This window comes from Sceloporus occidentalis, unplaced genomic scaffold (genome assembly GCF_023333645.1).
Source record: "Sceloporus occidentalis isolate IW3139 unplaced genomic scaffold, rSceOcc1.0.p SCAF_1, whole genome shotgun sequence".
NCBI classification, from domain to species: Eukaryota; Metazoa; Chordata; class Lepidosauria; order Squamata; family Phrynosomatidae; genus Sceloporus; species Sceloporus occidentalis.
The window spans coordinates 139,500,009-139,517,599 of record NW_028316981.1 but is presented as its reverse complement, the minus strand read 5'-3'; the positions used below and the strand labels follow the sequence as shown (position 1 = coordinate 139,517,599).

Below are 17,591 nucleotides of genomic sequence, written 5' to 3'. Positions count from 1 at the left end.
GATCACTGACTAGTGACAAATTGATTTTAGAGAACTAATAGGAATTGGTAAATTGAATATTAGTGTTTTATTGATTGTATTAGTATTGCATTATTTGTATTATCTTGTATTATTTTATTGTTGTAATCCAGCCTCGATCTTCAGAGAGGTGGGAAATATAAACAAACATTATTATTATTATTATTATTATTATTATTATCATCATCATCAATGTTAAGGATTTCTGTATCAATTTGTAGTTTTCTAGCTTTTTCTTGTCTTGTTTATTAAAGTTATATTTGCATGATGTTATGAGTCTGGAATTCCGTTTTCAAGGATGTCATTTAGAGTCTTCAATAGTGGTAGTTTAATTTGCTCCTCCATTTTTTATAGTACATGGCTGATAGTCCATCTGGACCCAGAGCCTTATTGGGTTTTAATTTTTTGATTGCATCTGTTATCTTGTTCATACAAAAAGGTATGTTAAGTAATATCTGTTATTTTGCAATTATTGTTTTTATATTCTGTGTATCTAGATGCTGATTCAACAAATCTTCATGATTTTTAGACCTTTTCCCTTCATTATAAAGCTTAATGTAATATTTTTGTGAAAGCTTACTTTATGCTTTCTTTTTGTGTTCTTGAGTTGTGAGGATCTTTAATCTCTACTATTAATTTCTTCTCATTTTCTCTTCTGAGCCAGCCATTGATGGTTTGGGAGGGGTATGATCTAGGAGTGGCATGATCTTGGAGAATTCTGTAAAACTCTAAGAAATTGGCATAAGATCAGAGCTTCAGCATGGACCTTCTGGCAAGCCGAGGTGCTGTGCGTCTTTTGTTTTGCTGTTTTGAGGTTCCTAGCAGCTGAATGGAGGAGTTTGCTTGGTATGGTTTAGGCATCTAGCTTACTGGATGTCTAATAAATCATGATGCTTTTGCAACCACAGAAGGTATTTTGTATTGCGCCCGAATCACAGAAAAGAATTTCTTTGCCTTTGGTAAAACAGGGTTTATGTTCATCTTCTGAATTTTTGGCATGAAAACATTTGAGACTATAAATATGTTGATCATCAACACTGATTTATGGGATTCAAAATATCCATGGAATGTAAAACGAATAAACTCAATAAACAAGTGTAGTACAGTGGACTCGTTATACGCTGGGGTTTGGTTCCAAGATCCCCTGTGGATAACAAAATTCATGGATGCTGAAGTCCCATTAAATATAATGACGTAGCAAAATGGTGTCCCTTATAAAAAATGGAAAATCAAGGTTTGATATTTGAAATTTATACTTTTTTGGAACACTTTGAAATCATGGATGCTTGGGGAAAAAAATCTGTATATAAGAAGGGCCAACTGTAAAATCAACCACTATCTAGAGCAGATTAAACTTGACATCCTATTTTTGCAAGAAGCAAGAATGAAAAAAAGATGCAGAACTTCTTAAGAATCCAAAACTTAGACAAACCTTCACTTCTTTAAATGACAAGAAAAAGAAAGGTGTGGTAATCTATTGCAATAAAAATACTCAGCATGCTAAATCTTTAAAGATTCAGAAGATCACTCTATAAGGGTGGAAACACAACTGAATGGACTGAAATATTTAATTGTCACCAATGCTCTGTTACAGAAAAGAGAGAACTTATTCAGAAATATAAGAAAATGTAAGAAATATAAGAAAATAAATAGAGAACTCTGAAAAAGATGAAGTATTGATTATGGGTCTGGAATGGGGTTATAATTCCAACTCAACACAAAATGTCAGAAAAGCATATAAAGAAAAATCAGGGCAGACTTTCTAAATCTTTTTTTGAATTGTTGGAAAGCTTAGATGTATGTGATGTTTCTTCAACCCTATATAGAAATGTGAAAGGCTACACCTTTTACTCTGAAACTTGTTAATAATAATAATAATAATAATAATAATAATAAATATTTATTTATATCCCGCCTCTTCCAATTGAGGGTCGAGGCGGGTAACAACAAAGAAAATAGAATATACAACAATAAAAACAACATCCCACAAAACCCCGACCCAACCCTCCCTCCCAACTATAAAATTAAACAAAAATGATTAAAAGTACAATACATCAAAGTTAAAAACAAATCACAAATAAGAAAAATAACAAGAGGAGGGGGATTCAATTGGTCCTGGACATTATCAATCGGGGAAGGCCTGCCGGAAGAGAAAGGTTTTTGTCGCCTTTTTAAAAGCCTAGAGTGAGGATAATTGGCGAATCTCTTCCGGCAGGTCATTCCAAGTTTTTGGAGTGGTGACAGAGAAGGACCTCCAGGAGGTCACTGCCAGTCTGGTCTTTCTAGATAGTAAGAGGTTTTTCCCGGAGGATTGGAGTGTACAAGAAGGATTGTATGTTAATTTAAGTAGCTCTACTTTAGACAAGTTCCCTTCAGTTACCGTACTGCAATACTTTTCAAGAAGAATTATATGATTGTAAATCTGTTTGAAACATACCTGGGGATCTCTTGTTGCTCCTAAAAGCAGTGCCAAGTGAGTAAGCAGGCGGATCAGAATGAAGACAACTGGAGACATCTGCCTCTCAGATGCTATTCCAGCCTCTCTCTTTGTGGGATCGCCAAGCACATGGCCAGTTTGTGTTCTGTCCACTATAGTCCTGCATAGAATAATACACACTTGACCATACACGCTTGCTAAAATACATGAGAGGTTTTTCTGAGTTTTAAAATGCACATACAGTCACCCAGTAATTGCTATCTCATATTGCACAGGTAATCTAAGGTTTAAAATGAAAGAAAAATGGTACAGAGGTATGTACCAATGGTACATGCACTGTTACATAGCGTTGTTGTTGTTGTTGTCGTTGTTATTATTATCATTTACTTTTAACCAAGGACTCAACATAAAATAATTTAAAATATAATGCTGATATTAGAATAGAAACATCACTTCACAGCAGAGTCCTAACATTAAGGTACTTTCTACTTCTAAACATGCCAGTGAAACTCCTGAACAGATTCACTTAGGGGTTGTTCGCACAGGCCAAAAGGCCTGTGTTCCTTCTGGCCTTGTGTTGTCTAGTTCAGATGACACGGGCCAAAACCCCGGGGCCAGGATCAGGCCCACTGCTGGTAGACTGGATCCAGTAGAACGGGTCTGATCCTGAGGTAAACAGCCCTGGGGTAATTTAACCCCTGGCTCAGCCCATGCTATCCTAGTCTGTCTGCTCAGCCCCTTAGTGCACCTGTGTGGACTTCACCTCTGAAGCTGTTTGGATTAATTGAGATCATGTGTTTTTATTCACACATGCATGCAAACTCACATGTATATACATGTGACAACATATTGGGAATCAAAGGGATTTTTTACTGAGCTGTGGTGGATACAACAGCAGATGATACAATGCACTTCAAAATAAATAAACATAAGGGGAAATAGCTTCTCCAGATGGCAAAATGAGCTCGAGAAGAGCCATCAAATTTAAACAACAGAGGCTTTATCTTATCCTAATATGATTTACAGAAGACAAAAACATTTGGTTAGTACAATGGTCCTCAAACTGTGCCCTTTCAGAGATTTTGGACTTCAGCTCCTTGAAGCCTCATCCATGTTGGCCAATAGTCTGGGATTCTGGGAGCTGAAGTCCAAAATCCCCTAAAGAGCAATGCTTGGGGATCACTGGGTTAGTATATCAAACCACCCACCCCACCCCACCTCTGGCATTTGAGCCAGAGCATTATTTCTAACAACAACCACAGAGACAGGGAAAGACAAAGGCAGGGAATTTTAGCTTGCCATCTAGGGAGCAGGGAGGATGCTAAGGAAATGGTGGGACAAAACCTAGAAGATATAAGCCACGGGACATATGGTGGACTACCCAAATGCCAGCACTGTTTATGCTACTTAACAATAGGGTGTTACTCCCTTCTTATTTCATTATACTGATCTAGCCTTATTTAAATTTGGCCAGGTAGCAAGAAGTCTATGGAAGATTTCTATTTATCCCAGAACAAGTCCCCCCCCCGCCCCTTTTCTTACACTGTAGCCCACATGCCAAGCAAACCTGACCTCCCTAGAACATACTGTGAAGAAAAGACTAGGGTTCCAAGCGACTCCTGACTAATCCTGAATCAGTATAATTGTCCACACTGAATACCATGACTGAAAAGAAGTCAATGTGTTAGGGCCTGAACAGACAGGCCAAAATAAAGCTACTTCAGGTCACTTTGGAGGTATGCTGTTTAAATGACACATGCAACTTAAGAGGCCAAAAGCTGCACTGTGACCCCAAGCAGCTTTATTTTGGCCTGTCTGTTCAGGCCCTAAGTGTGTAAGCTCAAAGGTAGGTCTAGGCTTTTCCACTATAGAACAAAACTTTCAGTATTACATGGTTTATGAGATAGCAAGGTGAACAAAAACAATGCTATTTCTTAGACGCCTAGTTATTTTACTAAGTTAAAGGCAGGTTAGCTTGGCCATGTAGAACCTATGCTTCTGAGCAACAATTATACAGCTGAGTACCACGTGAGGTATCCTGGGGTTCTGTCACTAGTGCCATGATTCCCCTTTAACTGCCATATTTCCATCCTGTGAAATCCTGGGATTTACAGTTCAGTGAGGGGTGTTCAGGATTCCTAGCCATAAAGCTCCTATTGTGCCTAAACCTCAGGATTCCATAGACTATTTTAATGGCAGTTAAATGGAATTATAATGTTTATACATGCAAGGTGTGAAATGGTCCTAACAGATATATCTCAAGCTAAGAATGCATCGGGATTGGGCCTTGTTTTCCACCAGGTCACTGGACTGGCCAATTAAAAAGGAATCATTGTGGGGTACTGTGACTCAGGTGGTGAGTCAGTAATCAGTCAGGCATCTGCATCTATCCAGAATTTGCCAGCTTTGCATACTGCAGCTGAGCACCTCTTTTAGTTGTTTTATTGTAGACGGCACACATAGGTAATAGTTTCCCTGCTATCTTGGACCCTCTTATTTATTTTTATCCTTTATTTCACTTCTATGCTGCCTTTCTTCCAAAAAAGGGACCCAAGGCAGCTCACAAGATAAAACATTAACAAACCATCATAAAACCATATCTCATCTCTAGTGGCGTTTATATCTTTTATATCTTTTGCTTTTGTTTTCTTCCTCAGCACAAAATGAGAGAATTTCACTTACCATGAATGATCATTTCAGAAAGGTTAAAAAGGGAATCCATAACTGGCTTATTCCATCATACCAGCAGATCAAGGTGGGAAAACTAGAATTCCAATTTTGTTAGGTCCACTGACTCTCACCACTCTCAGCCTTTCTCAGCAGGCTGTAGATTAGAGAGGAAATATAGATAGATGAAGGGTGTGTGTGTGTGTAGCTTCTGAGTTGGGGTGGGTTGCTTCTTCAGTCTTCCTAGAACAATCATTCATCATAAGCACCAACATTTCGTTCTCAGGCTGGCTGAAGGAGCAATTCAGAAGAAGCGGAAGATACCTAAGTTCCACACCAAGAGTGGGAATGGCTCCTGTCTTCTTACACTACTGTTTGTATGACAGACCTACCAAAAGCTGTTTGGATTAGAATCATAGTGTTGGAAGAGACCACGAGGACCATTCAGTCCTTGCCATGCAGGAATTCATAATCAAAGCATCCACGACAGATGGCCATCGAGCCTCTGTTTAAAAACCTCCAGAGAAGGAGACTCCACCACACTCTGAAGGAGTGTCTTCCACTGTCAAACAGCTCTTACTGTCAGGAAGGTCCTCCTAATGTTGAGGTGGAATCTCTTTTCCTGTAACTTGCATCCATTGTTCCGTGTTCTATTCTCTGGAGCAGCAGAAAACAAGCTTGCTCCCTCCTCAATATGACACCCCTTCAAATATTTAAACAGGGCCATCATATCACCTCTTAACCTTTTCTTCTCCAGACTAAACATACCCAGCTCCCTAAGTCATTCCCAATGGGGCATGGTTTCCAGACCATTCACCGTATTAGTCACCCTCCTTTGGACACGCTCCAGTTTCTCCTTGATTGCCCTCTTGAGGCTAAAATTGGTTTTGTTACTAACTCTGAATAACCTTACTGCAGCAAGCTTCTCTGCTCAACCTTCAAGTGATCAGCTGCAATCACTAAGCATCTGGATAGCAATGTGGACCTTGCATCCATAGACCTGATCTTTGAAGTAGACACCATGGTTTTTTCCACTGACATGACTTTCAATAGAGGGAAGCACAACCTGAGAGGCCAACACAGAGCTCCCTGCAGCCTTATTTTTGTGAGGACCTTTTGAATTATTGGCATTGGAGAAAAGCATACAGGCGGCCTTTTGGCCATGTCACCACTAAAGCACTGTGACTTTCGGTTCTTCTATCTCCATCGATTGAGATAATTCTTTGTAATTTAAAATTGTCTCCAGAAGCTAACAAATCTACTGAAAACTTCCCATAACATCTCTGCAGCACATTGAAAACCTGTTGATTCAGATTCCACTCTCCAAGCAAGATCTTGTATCTGCTAAGGACATCAGCATTCCAACTCAAAGATCCTTTTAAATAAAGTGCTGTCAATGAACATTTGTCAGCCCATTTTAAATTGCTTCCCTGATTCTTTTATCAGTTGCCACGAACATGAACTCCCTTGGTTTGGAAGATATGCTTTCACTGTCATATTGTCTGCACTGGCATGAGCATTATGATGATGGTGTACAGTGAACTGGAGCTAGCCTCTACTCTAATTTCTAACAGACTTATGTTGAGTTCCTTCTCAAACTCTGAACCTTCTCTCTGGATAGCATGGCCACAACAGTAAGCCCCCTATCCTAACAGACTCACATCTGTAGTTAACTGTTGTTTCCCTCTATGGTACAAAAAATTGCCTTTTTCTATTGGTTTCCTGGTTATCCATACATATTCATTTCTATATCACATGACCACTTCTCAATGTCTTTGTTAACTAAAGACAATAGTTAAAACTGGACTTGCTACTTCATAATTTGGTGGCAAGCCAACTTCCGACTTGAGGAGAGAAGCCACTCTGTGATACTTATCACCAAGCTTGGCCAGGAATGGAGTCATCTTTTCCCAGAGGAGATGGTTGTAGGCACCCATGCAGGCCAGATTGTTGGTACTGAGTGTTTGCCCCCTTTATCATTCACAGTGGAGTGGGGATGAAGTGAGGTCTTAGACTTAGCTTCAACAATGATCAAGTTGGGTTTTCGATGCTGACTCAGAGGAGCAAGGGTGGAATCATCAAGCTTGCTCAGTGTTGATGGGATGGAAGATAGTGTTCACCATATTTCCAAATCACTTGCTCAAGGTACAGAAACTACGGCAAAGCAGCAGAGGCAGGAGCCTGAGACTGCACCATCTTACAAGGTCTTCAATTGGGGGGCGGGGGGGCTGTTCTTGTTGAACCTGGAGATTGAACCTGGAGGTCCCTTGACATCATTGGTCAGGGATGAGGGATCTGTAGCACTCATCTCAGTAGGAGGAGATCTATAGTCAGAAACCACATCCGAGTCAGAACCAGATCCTGAATCAGAGGTAGAGATGGAAGAAGGGATCTGGATGGTCAGACTGGCAACAGATACAGTAGAAGCAGGTTCTTCATTGGCCCTAGAGGAGGGGCCCTGCACTTCTCCCTGTTGAGTGGAAGCTTGTGCCACCTCATCAGAAATCTGGGTGGCAGACAGATGCCCCAAAGGGCAACCTTACTGCATCTTGGTCATGACTGTAGACTGAAAGCACTGACAATGGTGTTGACACTGGAGTGACAATCAGCAAAGAATAGCTGGGATCCAAATAATAAGATTCCTTGGAAAGAGACTGATAAACATAAAGTCTTGTCCACAGACTGCACAAGTAAGAAGGGTTCCATGAACCCAGAAGTCAATGGAGTGAGCAGAATCCATTGTCAATCATCCCAAATGCCAGAGGCTGTAATCCTATGCAGAGTTCACAGGAAGCAAGATCAATGAGCAGTCTAGGGTCATAAATTGTAGTCAGGTCTTGCTGTAAGTGCAGGCTTCAGGAAGTAAATCAGTTGTTGCCAACAACCAAGAGGGGGAAAGCCCATGCCTTATAAAGCACATTAAGGGGCTGTACAGACCAGCCAAAAGGGCTGGTGTTGGGATGGAGTGGGGCATGGCAGCCACACGCCATATGCCTTGACTCCACCTCCAAGCCACTGTCATGCTGCCCGCCCAATCAGATGGCAGGTGGTGTGGGTATGCTCCTGTGGCGCAGCATTTATACATGCTGTACTGAAGTAATGGAGCAAAAGCACTGCCACAGCAACAACAGGAGTTTTTTGCTAGCTCAAAAAAGGAGTGGCATTTTGCTGCTTCTCTTTGATCCAGCAAACCACTGGATCAGGGCCGTGGGGTGTGGTTGCTGTGGCCCCAATCTGGTGCTCAAAGCCACTGGTTCACAAACCATAAGGTTGTGAGTTCAATACCAGCTAGGACTCAAGCTTGACTCAGGCTTGCATCCTTCCAAGGTTGCTAAAACGAGTACCCAGATTGTTGGGAGCAATTAGCTTACAGTTGAAAACAGCTTAGAATGCTTCATTCACTATGAAATGATATATAAATGAAGCTGCTATTGCTATTTCTATTGCTATATTAAGGTAAAAAAAAACGAGAAAAAAAAACCCTGTTCTTTGACACTCATTCTGTGACTTGCATTGAAAGCTCTCCCCCCACCCGCTTGAAAGATTCACTATTGATTGGCAGGAGTGAAGGAGTTGCTGATCTGATTCCTGAGGGATAGAGTTAGCATGAGGGCTAGTATAGAAATAAGGTCAGAAAGATAACTGTAGGAGACTTCCGGTCGGGGCATGGCGCCGGACTAAGCAACTTTCAGTGTCGCTGAAAGTTGCTGCCCAACGCGGTTTCAGGGCTGAATCTGACAGCTCGGAAGCCTCCCTGATATGGGAAACTCGGACTTGTCCTACATGGATCCGTTGCCCGCTTTTAATTTTTAAGATCTCAACCTGATTGAGGGAGAAAAGCGGAGGGGATCGGTGGACGGTGCGTCCACGTTGGTGCCGTCATCGTTGATGGCCCAAGACGCTCCTGACTACAAAGGATTCAACAATCCACAACAATCTTGAAAACCTTCAAGTTGATGCGGCAACTTTCCTCAGAGGGAGACACTCTGACAAAAACTCTGCAGGTTGGTGCTGCTATTTCCTAAGAAGACACGGAGATGAAATATATATTTCTTTGGTGACTTGGAGGGTGACGAAAAACAGCGGATGGGTCGCATATACCTGGCAACTGAAAAAAACACTGATTGATGTAAGCTGATATAGTTTAAGGAAGAAAGAGATGATCCGGGAAAAGAGAGAGTAGCTACAGAGAAGAAGAAAGTTTTGGAGGACAAAAGCGGAGGTGGAAGCTCGGAGAAGAGAGGCAACAACTACTCGGCGGTAGAGGAAGGCGGTGGGTTGGTTTGGCTTGGGGGAAGGATAAGGAAAACCCAAGACACCTATCATTCTCTGGAGCTCAATACATTAAAACGAGAACTTGGAGGACTAAAGGACTAAAGTAAGACACATTATAATAAACAAAGTGACTCAAGAAGAAACCTAATTGGACTGTGGAAACCTAACTAGATATGTGAAAAACGGACTGTAAACATTAACAATAAGGGACAACGAAAAGAGCAGGGCTTAAAGTCTGGGAAGAAAAGAATTTGGACAGAGGACAGCAAGAGAAATATGGACTTTTGGGAAAAGAAGTGGTTTAAAGAAGGACTTTTGGTACTAGGAGAAGGTGAACTGATAGAATTTAATTTAATAAAAGCCTGAAGCCTGAAGGGAATTTTGAAGAGATAAACAATGAATACTAGGTGAAAGAGACAATTAAGGTGGTAATATATTATTGAGGGGAGGGAGAACAAACGATTTCCATTTATAGGAATGTGAATTAATCAAAGTTTCTTATTGTCCTATTAGAGTTTAAAACTCATTATAAGCAGGCTTGAGACAGATTTTTGAAAAATTGAAAATTGAAAATAACGTTATTCCCCTTTGTTTGGAGGATAAAAAGGAGGGGAAATATTGAATGTTGAAGGGAACTTAGAAACTTAAAAAAAAAGTGTAAAGGCTGCATGAATATCTTGGCTTCAACGAGTGATTGGTGAGGGGGAGATACTGTGTTTCAAAAAAGGGAAAGGAAAGATAAACAAAGTTTCGTTTATATAAAACAAAAAGCAGCTGGGTAGAGTTGGCTAGCACTTTCAAGGTCAAAATAATCAAACGGTAAACATATTAAGGGGAGACAACAGCATAGACTGGGAAGAAAAAACATAGAATCAGATAGGCTGTATAAGGGCGACACCTTGTGGTGTAAGTAATAACTTATACATAATATTGTGGCAGACATTTTATACTCCTTTCCTTATTGATTTAATAGTCTGTATACCCTGAAAGGAGATAATTAAGATAAATAATAGCAGTTGAAAAATTTATGATGGCAACTACTAGATCACAAGTGAGCAAGATGCAGCAACAACAACAACAATCACAAAGGAGATCCTCAGCTGATATGTCAAAATCTAATACACAAGATATGTCCTCAGTGCTTTTGTATGAGATAAGACAGATGAGACAGGATATGAAAAAAGATAAGGAAGAATTGAGACTGGATATGAAGAGAGATAAGGAAGACCTGAAACACGATATGGAAAGAATGAAGATTGAGATAAAAGAAGGAGTAAGAGAAGAATTCAAGGAAATTAATCATGCTATCAGGTCTTTAACCACTGATGTTCGACAAGTCAAAGCTAAAGTTAAAATATTGGGAAAAAAAGACTCAGGAACTGGAAGAGAAACTTAAAGAAGAGGTTGCTAAAAGAAAAGACAATCAAGATGAAAGGATAATTTGGGAACAGAAATGGCGTGAGAGATGTCTGAAAATAAGGGGACTTCCTGAAGCAGAAAACGAAAACACCTTTGAGACTATGACTGATATCTTGGCGAAATTTTTAGATAAAGACAAAGTGATTATGGAATTTGAACTGGACAAGGCTTTTCGCGTGAACTCGTGGGTGACCAAACAGAAAAAACTGCCGAGGGATATTGTGGCCTATTTTGTCCGAACTCAAATGAAAGAACAAGTCTTACAACGGCACTTTGAGGCCAAATTAATCGTGGATGGAGTGGAGCTGCAACTTTTAAAGGACATACCAAATAACGTGCTAAGGAAGAGAAAAGAATATGTATTCTTAACACGGATATTACGGGAGAATAATGTGCGTTATAGATGGGAAGTTCCGGAAGGTATTTCGCTCCGCTACAGACAAAGGAGAGTGAGACTTACTAATACACATGAAGCACGAGAGTTTTTAGAAGAATTCTTAAAAGACTTAGACCAAGATGAAGGAGACGGAACGACAGGAAATGGACAGCTTAACATAAGAACAGAAGAGAAAAATGACTGTCAGGAGAAACAAAAGGACATAAGAGTAGTCAAAGATGCAGAAGAAGAGGAGAGGTAACGAAGAACTGGATCCAGAGTCTAGTCTTCAAAAGTTAGAAGAAAGGGTATTAGTAAATGAATAACACAATTAAATATTTATCCTGGAACATAAAGGGACTAAATAATCCCTGTAAAAGGAAAAAAATAAATCATTATTTAGGAAAACTAAAATTAGATGTGTTGTGTCTCCAGGAAACACGAATCAAGAATACTGAAACTAGATATTTAAAGTGCAGAAAGTTAGGTAGGGAATTTGTAGCAGCGGGAGAGAAAAGGAAAAAAGGAGTAGTACTTTATGTAAACAAAAGGTTAGAAGCAAAAGAAGTCTTTAAAGATACAAAAGGCCACTACATTGGGGTAGAGATTAAGTGTAATTTGGAGAAAATTCTAGTGGTTGGGGTATACTCACCAAATGAAAACAAGGAAAATTTTTATAGGGACCTGAAAGAAGAAATGTTACACTGTGAATATGAAAAGATTGTGATGTTGGGGGACTGGAATGGGGTCGTAGACCCGATGATTGATAGGAAAAGTATTAAAATTAATAGGAAAAATCAGGGTAAATTACCAAAATCCTTTTTTCAAATGAAAGATATGTTGGTTCTTTTGGATATTTGGCGTTTAAAATTAGGGGACTCAAGGGATTATACATATTATTCTGAGAATCATAAGTCATGGTCCCGAATTGATATGTTCTTTATCTCATCTGTTTTGGCTCCTAAAGTTCATAAAGTAGACTCGCTCCCAAAAATATTATCGGATCACAATCCAATAGTCATGGAAATGAATTTTGGTAGAAAAGAATATAATTGGAGATTAAACAAAAATATGTTGAAAGATGAAAAAAATACTAGAACAAGCCCAAAAAAACTTGGAACTATTTTTCGAAGAAAATTTAGATAAAAAGATAGAAGATCGGGTGGTCTGGGACACTTCTAAAGCAGTGATGAGGGGGTTTTTCATACCAAAAAATGCAGAAAGGAATAAAATAAGGAGATCTAAAATGAACAAAGTATTGCAAGAATTAAAAGAGAAGGAACAAACAATAAAAAGGAACCCAGAAAATCAAGCTATCAGTGAGGAAATACAGATTTTACAAAAACAATTAAATTTGATATTGATGGATGAATTGGAAAAGAAAATTAAATACACAAGACAAAAATATTTCGAATCAGCAAACAAATGTGGAAAATGGCTATCCTGGAAGCTAAGGAAGGAAAAAGAAAAGAAATTGATAACAGAGATAAATGTGAAAGGGAAAAAATATACAAAACAAGGTCAAATTAAAAAAAATATTTCAAAATTATTTTGCTGATTTTTTTGCAGGGGGAAAAATTGATAATAAAGAACTGGAAATTTTTTTAGAAAGGGAAGGGATTAACAGGACAGGATTAATAAGGAAATATCCACACAAGAAATTACAGATGCAATTAAAAGTTTAAAACCAAACAAAACACCAGGCCCGGATGGCTTCACGGCGATATATTATCAAAAATTAATCTCTAAATTAACGGTTTCCCTACAAAGAGTTATGAATAAGATATTAGATGGAAAATTACCGGATACTTGGAACTCATCATTTATAGCAAACAAGACAAGCAATTGGATAACCCCAAAAATTATAGACCAATCACTCTACTAAACGTAGATTACAAAATCTTCACAACAATATTAGCATCAAGACTAAAAGGAATCTTAAGTAATTGGATAGATAGGGATCAATGTGGCTTTTTACTGAAAAGCCAAATCAAAGATAACATAAGAACTATTATAAATGTGATTGAGTATTGTGAAAAGAGACCAGACAAACAAGTAGCTGTAATATTCTTAGATGCCCAAAAAGCATTTGCTAATTTAAACTGGGAATTTATGTTTGCTGTATTAAAGAAAATGGAATTAGGCGAAAATTATACAAAATGGATAAAAGAAATTTATAAAGAACAAAATTCAAAATTGTTGATTAATGGAGAAACGACTAAAAATATTAAGATCAGTAAAGGCATGAAGCAGGGCTGCCCCTTATCCTCTCTCCTCTTTATCACCGCTCTAGAAATACTAAATAATAAAATTAGACACAGCAGGGAAATTGCGGGTATAAAAATAAGAAATTCTGAATATAAAATATTAGCATATGCGGATGATTTGGCAATTATATTATCCAAACCAGTAGAAGATATAGCATATTTACTTAAAACAATAGAGGAATATGGGAAGCATGCAGGTCTGAAATTGAATAGGGAAAAGTCAACTATCTTACCTCTCAATATAAATCAGAAAGACTGTGAAAAGATTAAAACCCTCTCTAAATTTGAAATAAAAAATAAAGTAAAATATTTGGGAATAAACATTACAAGAAAAAAATTCAGATCTATTCAAAAACAATTATATACCATTATGGAACAATATAAAGAAAGATTTAAAGAGCTGGGGGGGGGGGTCTTCAAATTTCTTGGTTGGGGAAAATTGCAGAAATCCAAATGTGTGTTACCCCCAAATTACTATTTTTATTTCAAAACCTTCCAATATAAATAATGATAAACCTTTTAGAGAGTGGGACAAAGAATTATCCAAATTTATATGGAACAAAAAGAAAGCAAGAATTAAATTTAAAGTACTACAGGCTAATAAGGAGAATGGGGGGGGTAGGAATGCCTAATTACAAACTATATTATCACGCATGCTGTCTGGCCTGGATTAGAGACTGGGTACAAATTAAAAACGAAAAATGTTTACAATTGGAAGGATTCGATAATGTAGTAGGTTGGCATGGATATTTATTATATGATCAAATTAGGATAAATAAAAATTTCAACAATCACTTTTTTAAGGAGATCTCTCTTAAGAATTTGGCAAAAATATAAACCCCTTTTCATAACTAAAATCCCCGTGTGGGCTTCGATAAATGAGGCCTTTTTCAGGAGAGAGAGGATGAAGGAAACGGAATGGGTAAGGTATAAAGATTTGTTGAAATTAGAAGAAGGAATCTATAAAATCAAAACAATGGAAGAACTGATAGAAGAAGGATTCAGCGTTAACTGGTTCTTATACAGACAAATAATAGAAAGATTTAAATTAGACAATAAAGAACACCAAATAGAAAAAGAAGAATCAGCATTTGGACGCTTAATGACCGAGGATACAGAACATATTATTGCCAAACTATACAAACTATTATTAAAAAGAGAGATGGAAGAAGAAACAGTTAAACAATATATGATAAGATGGGCACAGGATTTAAAAACACCAATATTATTGGAAGAATGGGAAAGAAATTGGAAAATTAGGCTGAAGTATACGTTAAGTATGGATGTGAAAGAAAACTATTTAAAAATGCAGTACAGGTGGTATTTAACCCCGGAAATATTGGGTAAAATGGGCAAACATAACAAAAAAGATTGTTGGAATTGTAAATGTAAAAAAGCAAATTATATACACATGTGGTGGGAATGTAAGAAAATTAAAAACTTCTGGAGTCAAATTCATAAGGAGGTAGAGAATATATTAAATACAAAAATTAAATTTGAACCAAAATTCTTTTTATTGGGTATGACAGAAAATAAAAAACTAGAAAAAGACTATGGGAAAATTATATTTTATATGATAACCGCCGCAAGAATGACGATAGCAAGAAAATGGAAGAGTAAAGATGATCTGCAGATAAAAGATTGGTATATGAAAATATATGACATGATAGAATCTGATAGGCTTACAAATCTATTGAGAAACGGAGAAGAATCTAGGTGGGAAGGCATATGGGCACCTATCATAGAACATTGTAAAGAACAAATAAAGAAAACACCGAAATAGAACTTAGAAGGGAAAATATGTTAGGAGTTAAAAATCAGTTTGTTTTATTTTATATAACACAGTGTTCAATGATACTGATATAAGAGTCATAAGCAACATCAAGAAGATGTAGCTGTAGATACATAAAGGAAACAGTAACAACAAGGAAATGTAGGGGTGTAAAGATTGGGGAAAAAATGGAAAAAGAGAGGATTCAAACATAGGAAAAATGATGAGTATAAGGTGGTTATTAAGTATCGTATTAATTTACAAATGTATGGAGAAATGATAATGGATACTCTTTGATAATGCAGGAAGTAACATGTAAGGTATAGTTTGAACAAATGTAACAAAGTAAGGGAAAAGATTAACAGAGAAAGTTCATAAAAATCAGTTGTCTTCAACTTGAAGGAAGGGAAGGGATTTTAAATGTTTGTCGTTGTTTAGGTTTAGTTTAGTGTGTATTTTGTTTTTGGTTTTGTTTATGTATTGTCTATTTTCCATTGTTTTTGTATTATGTGTATTTGATGGTGTCTTTTTTCTGTTTTGTTTTTAAGTAATAAAATATTTCAAAACCAAAAAAAAAAAAAAAGAAAGAAAGAAAGAAAGAAAGATAACTGTAAACGAGGACAGCGTGAGGGTACTACATGAGAATAACTGGAGTTCTCTACAGAGAGAGAAAGAGAGAGAGAAATAACGAAGTGTATATAAGTGCAACAAAGTGAAACAATCACAAGTGAATGTACCAACTGAACAAGTGAAACGTTGTTAAACTGTCTTTCAAATAAAGTTTTATTGTTAATTACTTACAAGCTTGTCTGGGACTAAAATAAGTAACCACACTACTAGATAGCACCTGAAAGTGAATCCTAAAAAGGGGGAAATAAGCAGTTGTGGTGGCTCTCATGACATAATTTTTTGGCAGTGGTGGATGACAAAACCCATGAGGCTACCACAATAGGAAAATAGTTGGACGAGTGGGACTCACCATGACAGTGGCATTGTCTGTTTGGGCCATAGGCTATTCTGCCTGAGGCCAGCCTCCATGCTTAGAAGACTCCAGTTCAAGATGGTGCCCAGGAACCGTGACTAAACTAATGATCTCTCTGCATCCTTTCACTGCTTTCCAATCATTTCCTTTTAAGTTTTTTTAAACTTTGTTTTGTTTTTAGCTCCTTGGGCTTACAACTGTTCTCTGTATCAGTTCTTGGGTCTTACTGCTCCCTGGAGTTCATTCAGAACAAGACCTTCCAAACTGTCTTCTCTGGATGATACAAAAATTTTCTTAAACACCATTTCTGCCATTGGTTCTGTGTCTCACTTGTTCACAGTCAGCTGAACCTTTCCTGATTCCTAGATATCTCCCTTACCCTCTTGGAAGAGGTTTTTAAGCTCAGTTCTTCCTCTGTTTGCCTTTTTTTTTCTATCAGAAAGCAATAGTGAGTCTGTCACCCTCAATACCCAATGTTTTCCTCTTTTTCTTTGTTAAATCCAAAGTTATGGTTAATTTTTAAGAGAGAACAGAGAAATATTTTAAATAGATTTTAGAAAGATTAGGCAAGTGAGAGGATAAAAGGTCATCGAGCTGACAAGGTGGAAAAACTAAACTGAGGGAGAAGCAAGAGTCCATAGACTGAAAGGAACTGGAATTTTGGATCTCATGCCTTGATCTGCTGGTGTGAGGATTATTGTGGATTGCTCTTTTGGCCAGTCTGAGAATGAAGACTTTATGAAACTAGAAGAGTAATGACAGCATAAAACACAGAGCACAAACTACACATCTACTGAAACAGTAAAGGCTAAGCTTTTCTGTAAATTAAAGTACTGTATTTTCTGGTGTATAAGACTACTTTTTAACCCAGGAAAATCTTCTCAAAAGTTGGGGGTCGTCTTATACGCCGGGTGTCATCTTATAGGGCAGGTGCTGAAACATCTGAGCCGGACTGGAGAATCTGCAGTGGCTGCATATGTAACTGGGCGGACAAAGCTGCAGGCGTACGGGACACCCGGGGTATGGAAAAAAGAACCGTGTTTGCAATACCGCTCTGATAGTCTTGGAGACAGGGAGGGCTGGGCAGGCAGGGAGAGCTGACCAATCCAAGCAGGCTTTGTATACAACAAGTTTTCCTGCTAAGTACCTGCATGTCATAAGCATTTGAATTCAAATTACCATATTGAAATCAAATCTGATTTTTTAAAAAAAATTATTTGGTTTGCGTTGGAAGAGGGGTAGTCTTATACGGCGAGTATATCCCAAATTCTATATTTTAACTGGAGAAGTTGAGGATCGTCTTATACACCCAGTCGTCTTATACGCCGGAAAATACGGTATTTCATTCAGCACTCTAATAATTTGAAGCAAGAACATAC

The 17,591-nt window shown here is 37.9% G+C and overlaps 1 protein-coding gene across 1 annotated transcript in view; it reads right to left on the bottom strand.

Annotated features, from left to right (window-relative positions):
• Positions 1 to 17,591, bottom strand: part of LOC149322311 (E3 ubiquitin-protein ligase RNF213-like) — a 156,943-nt gene that overhangs the window by 24,050 nt on the left and 115,302 nt on the right. Inside the window, 1 exon segment of the mRNA XM_089525959.1 lies at positions 2,456 to 2,615. Coding sequence (XP_089382085.1) covers positions 2,456 to 2,615 — 160 coding nt within the window.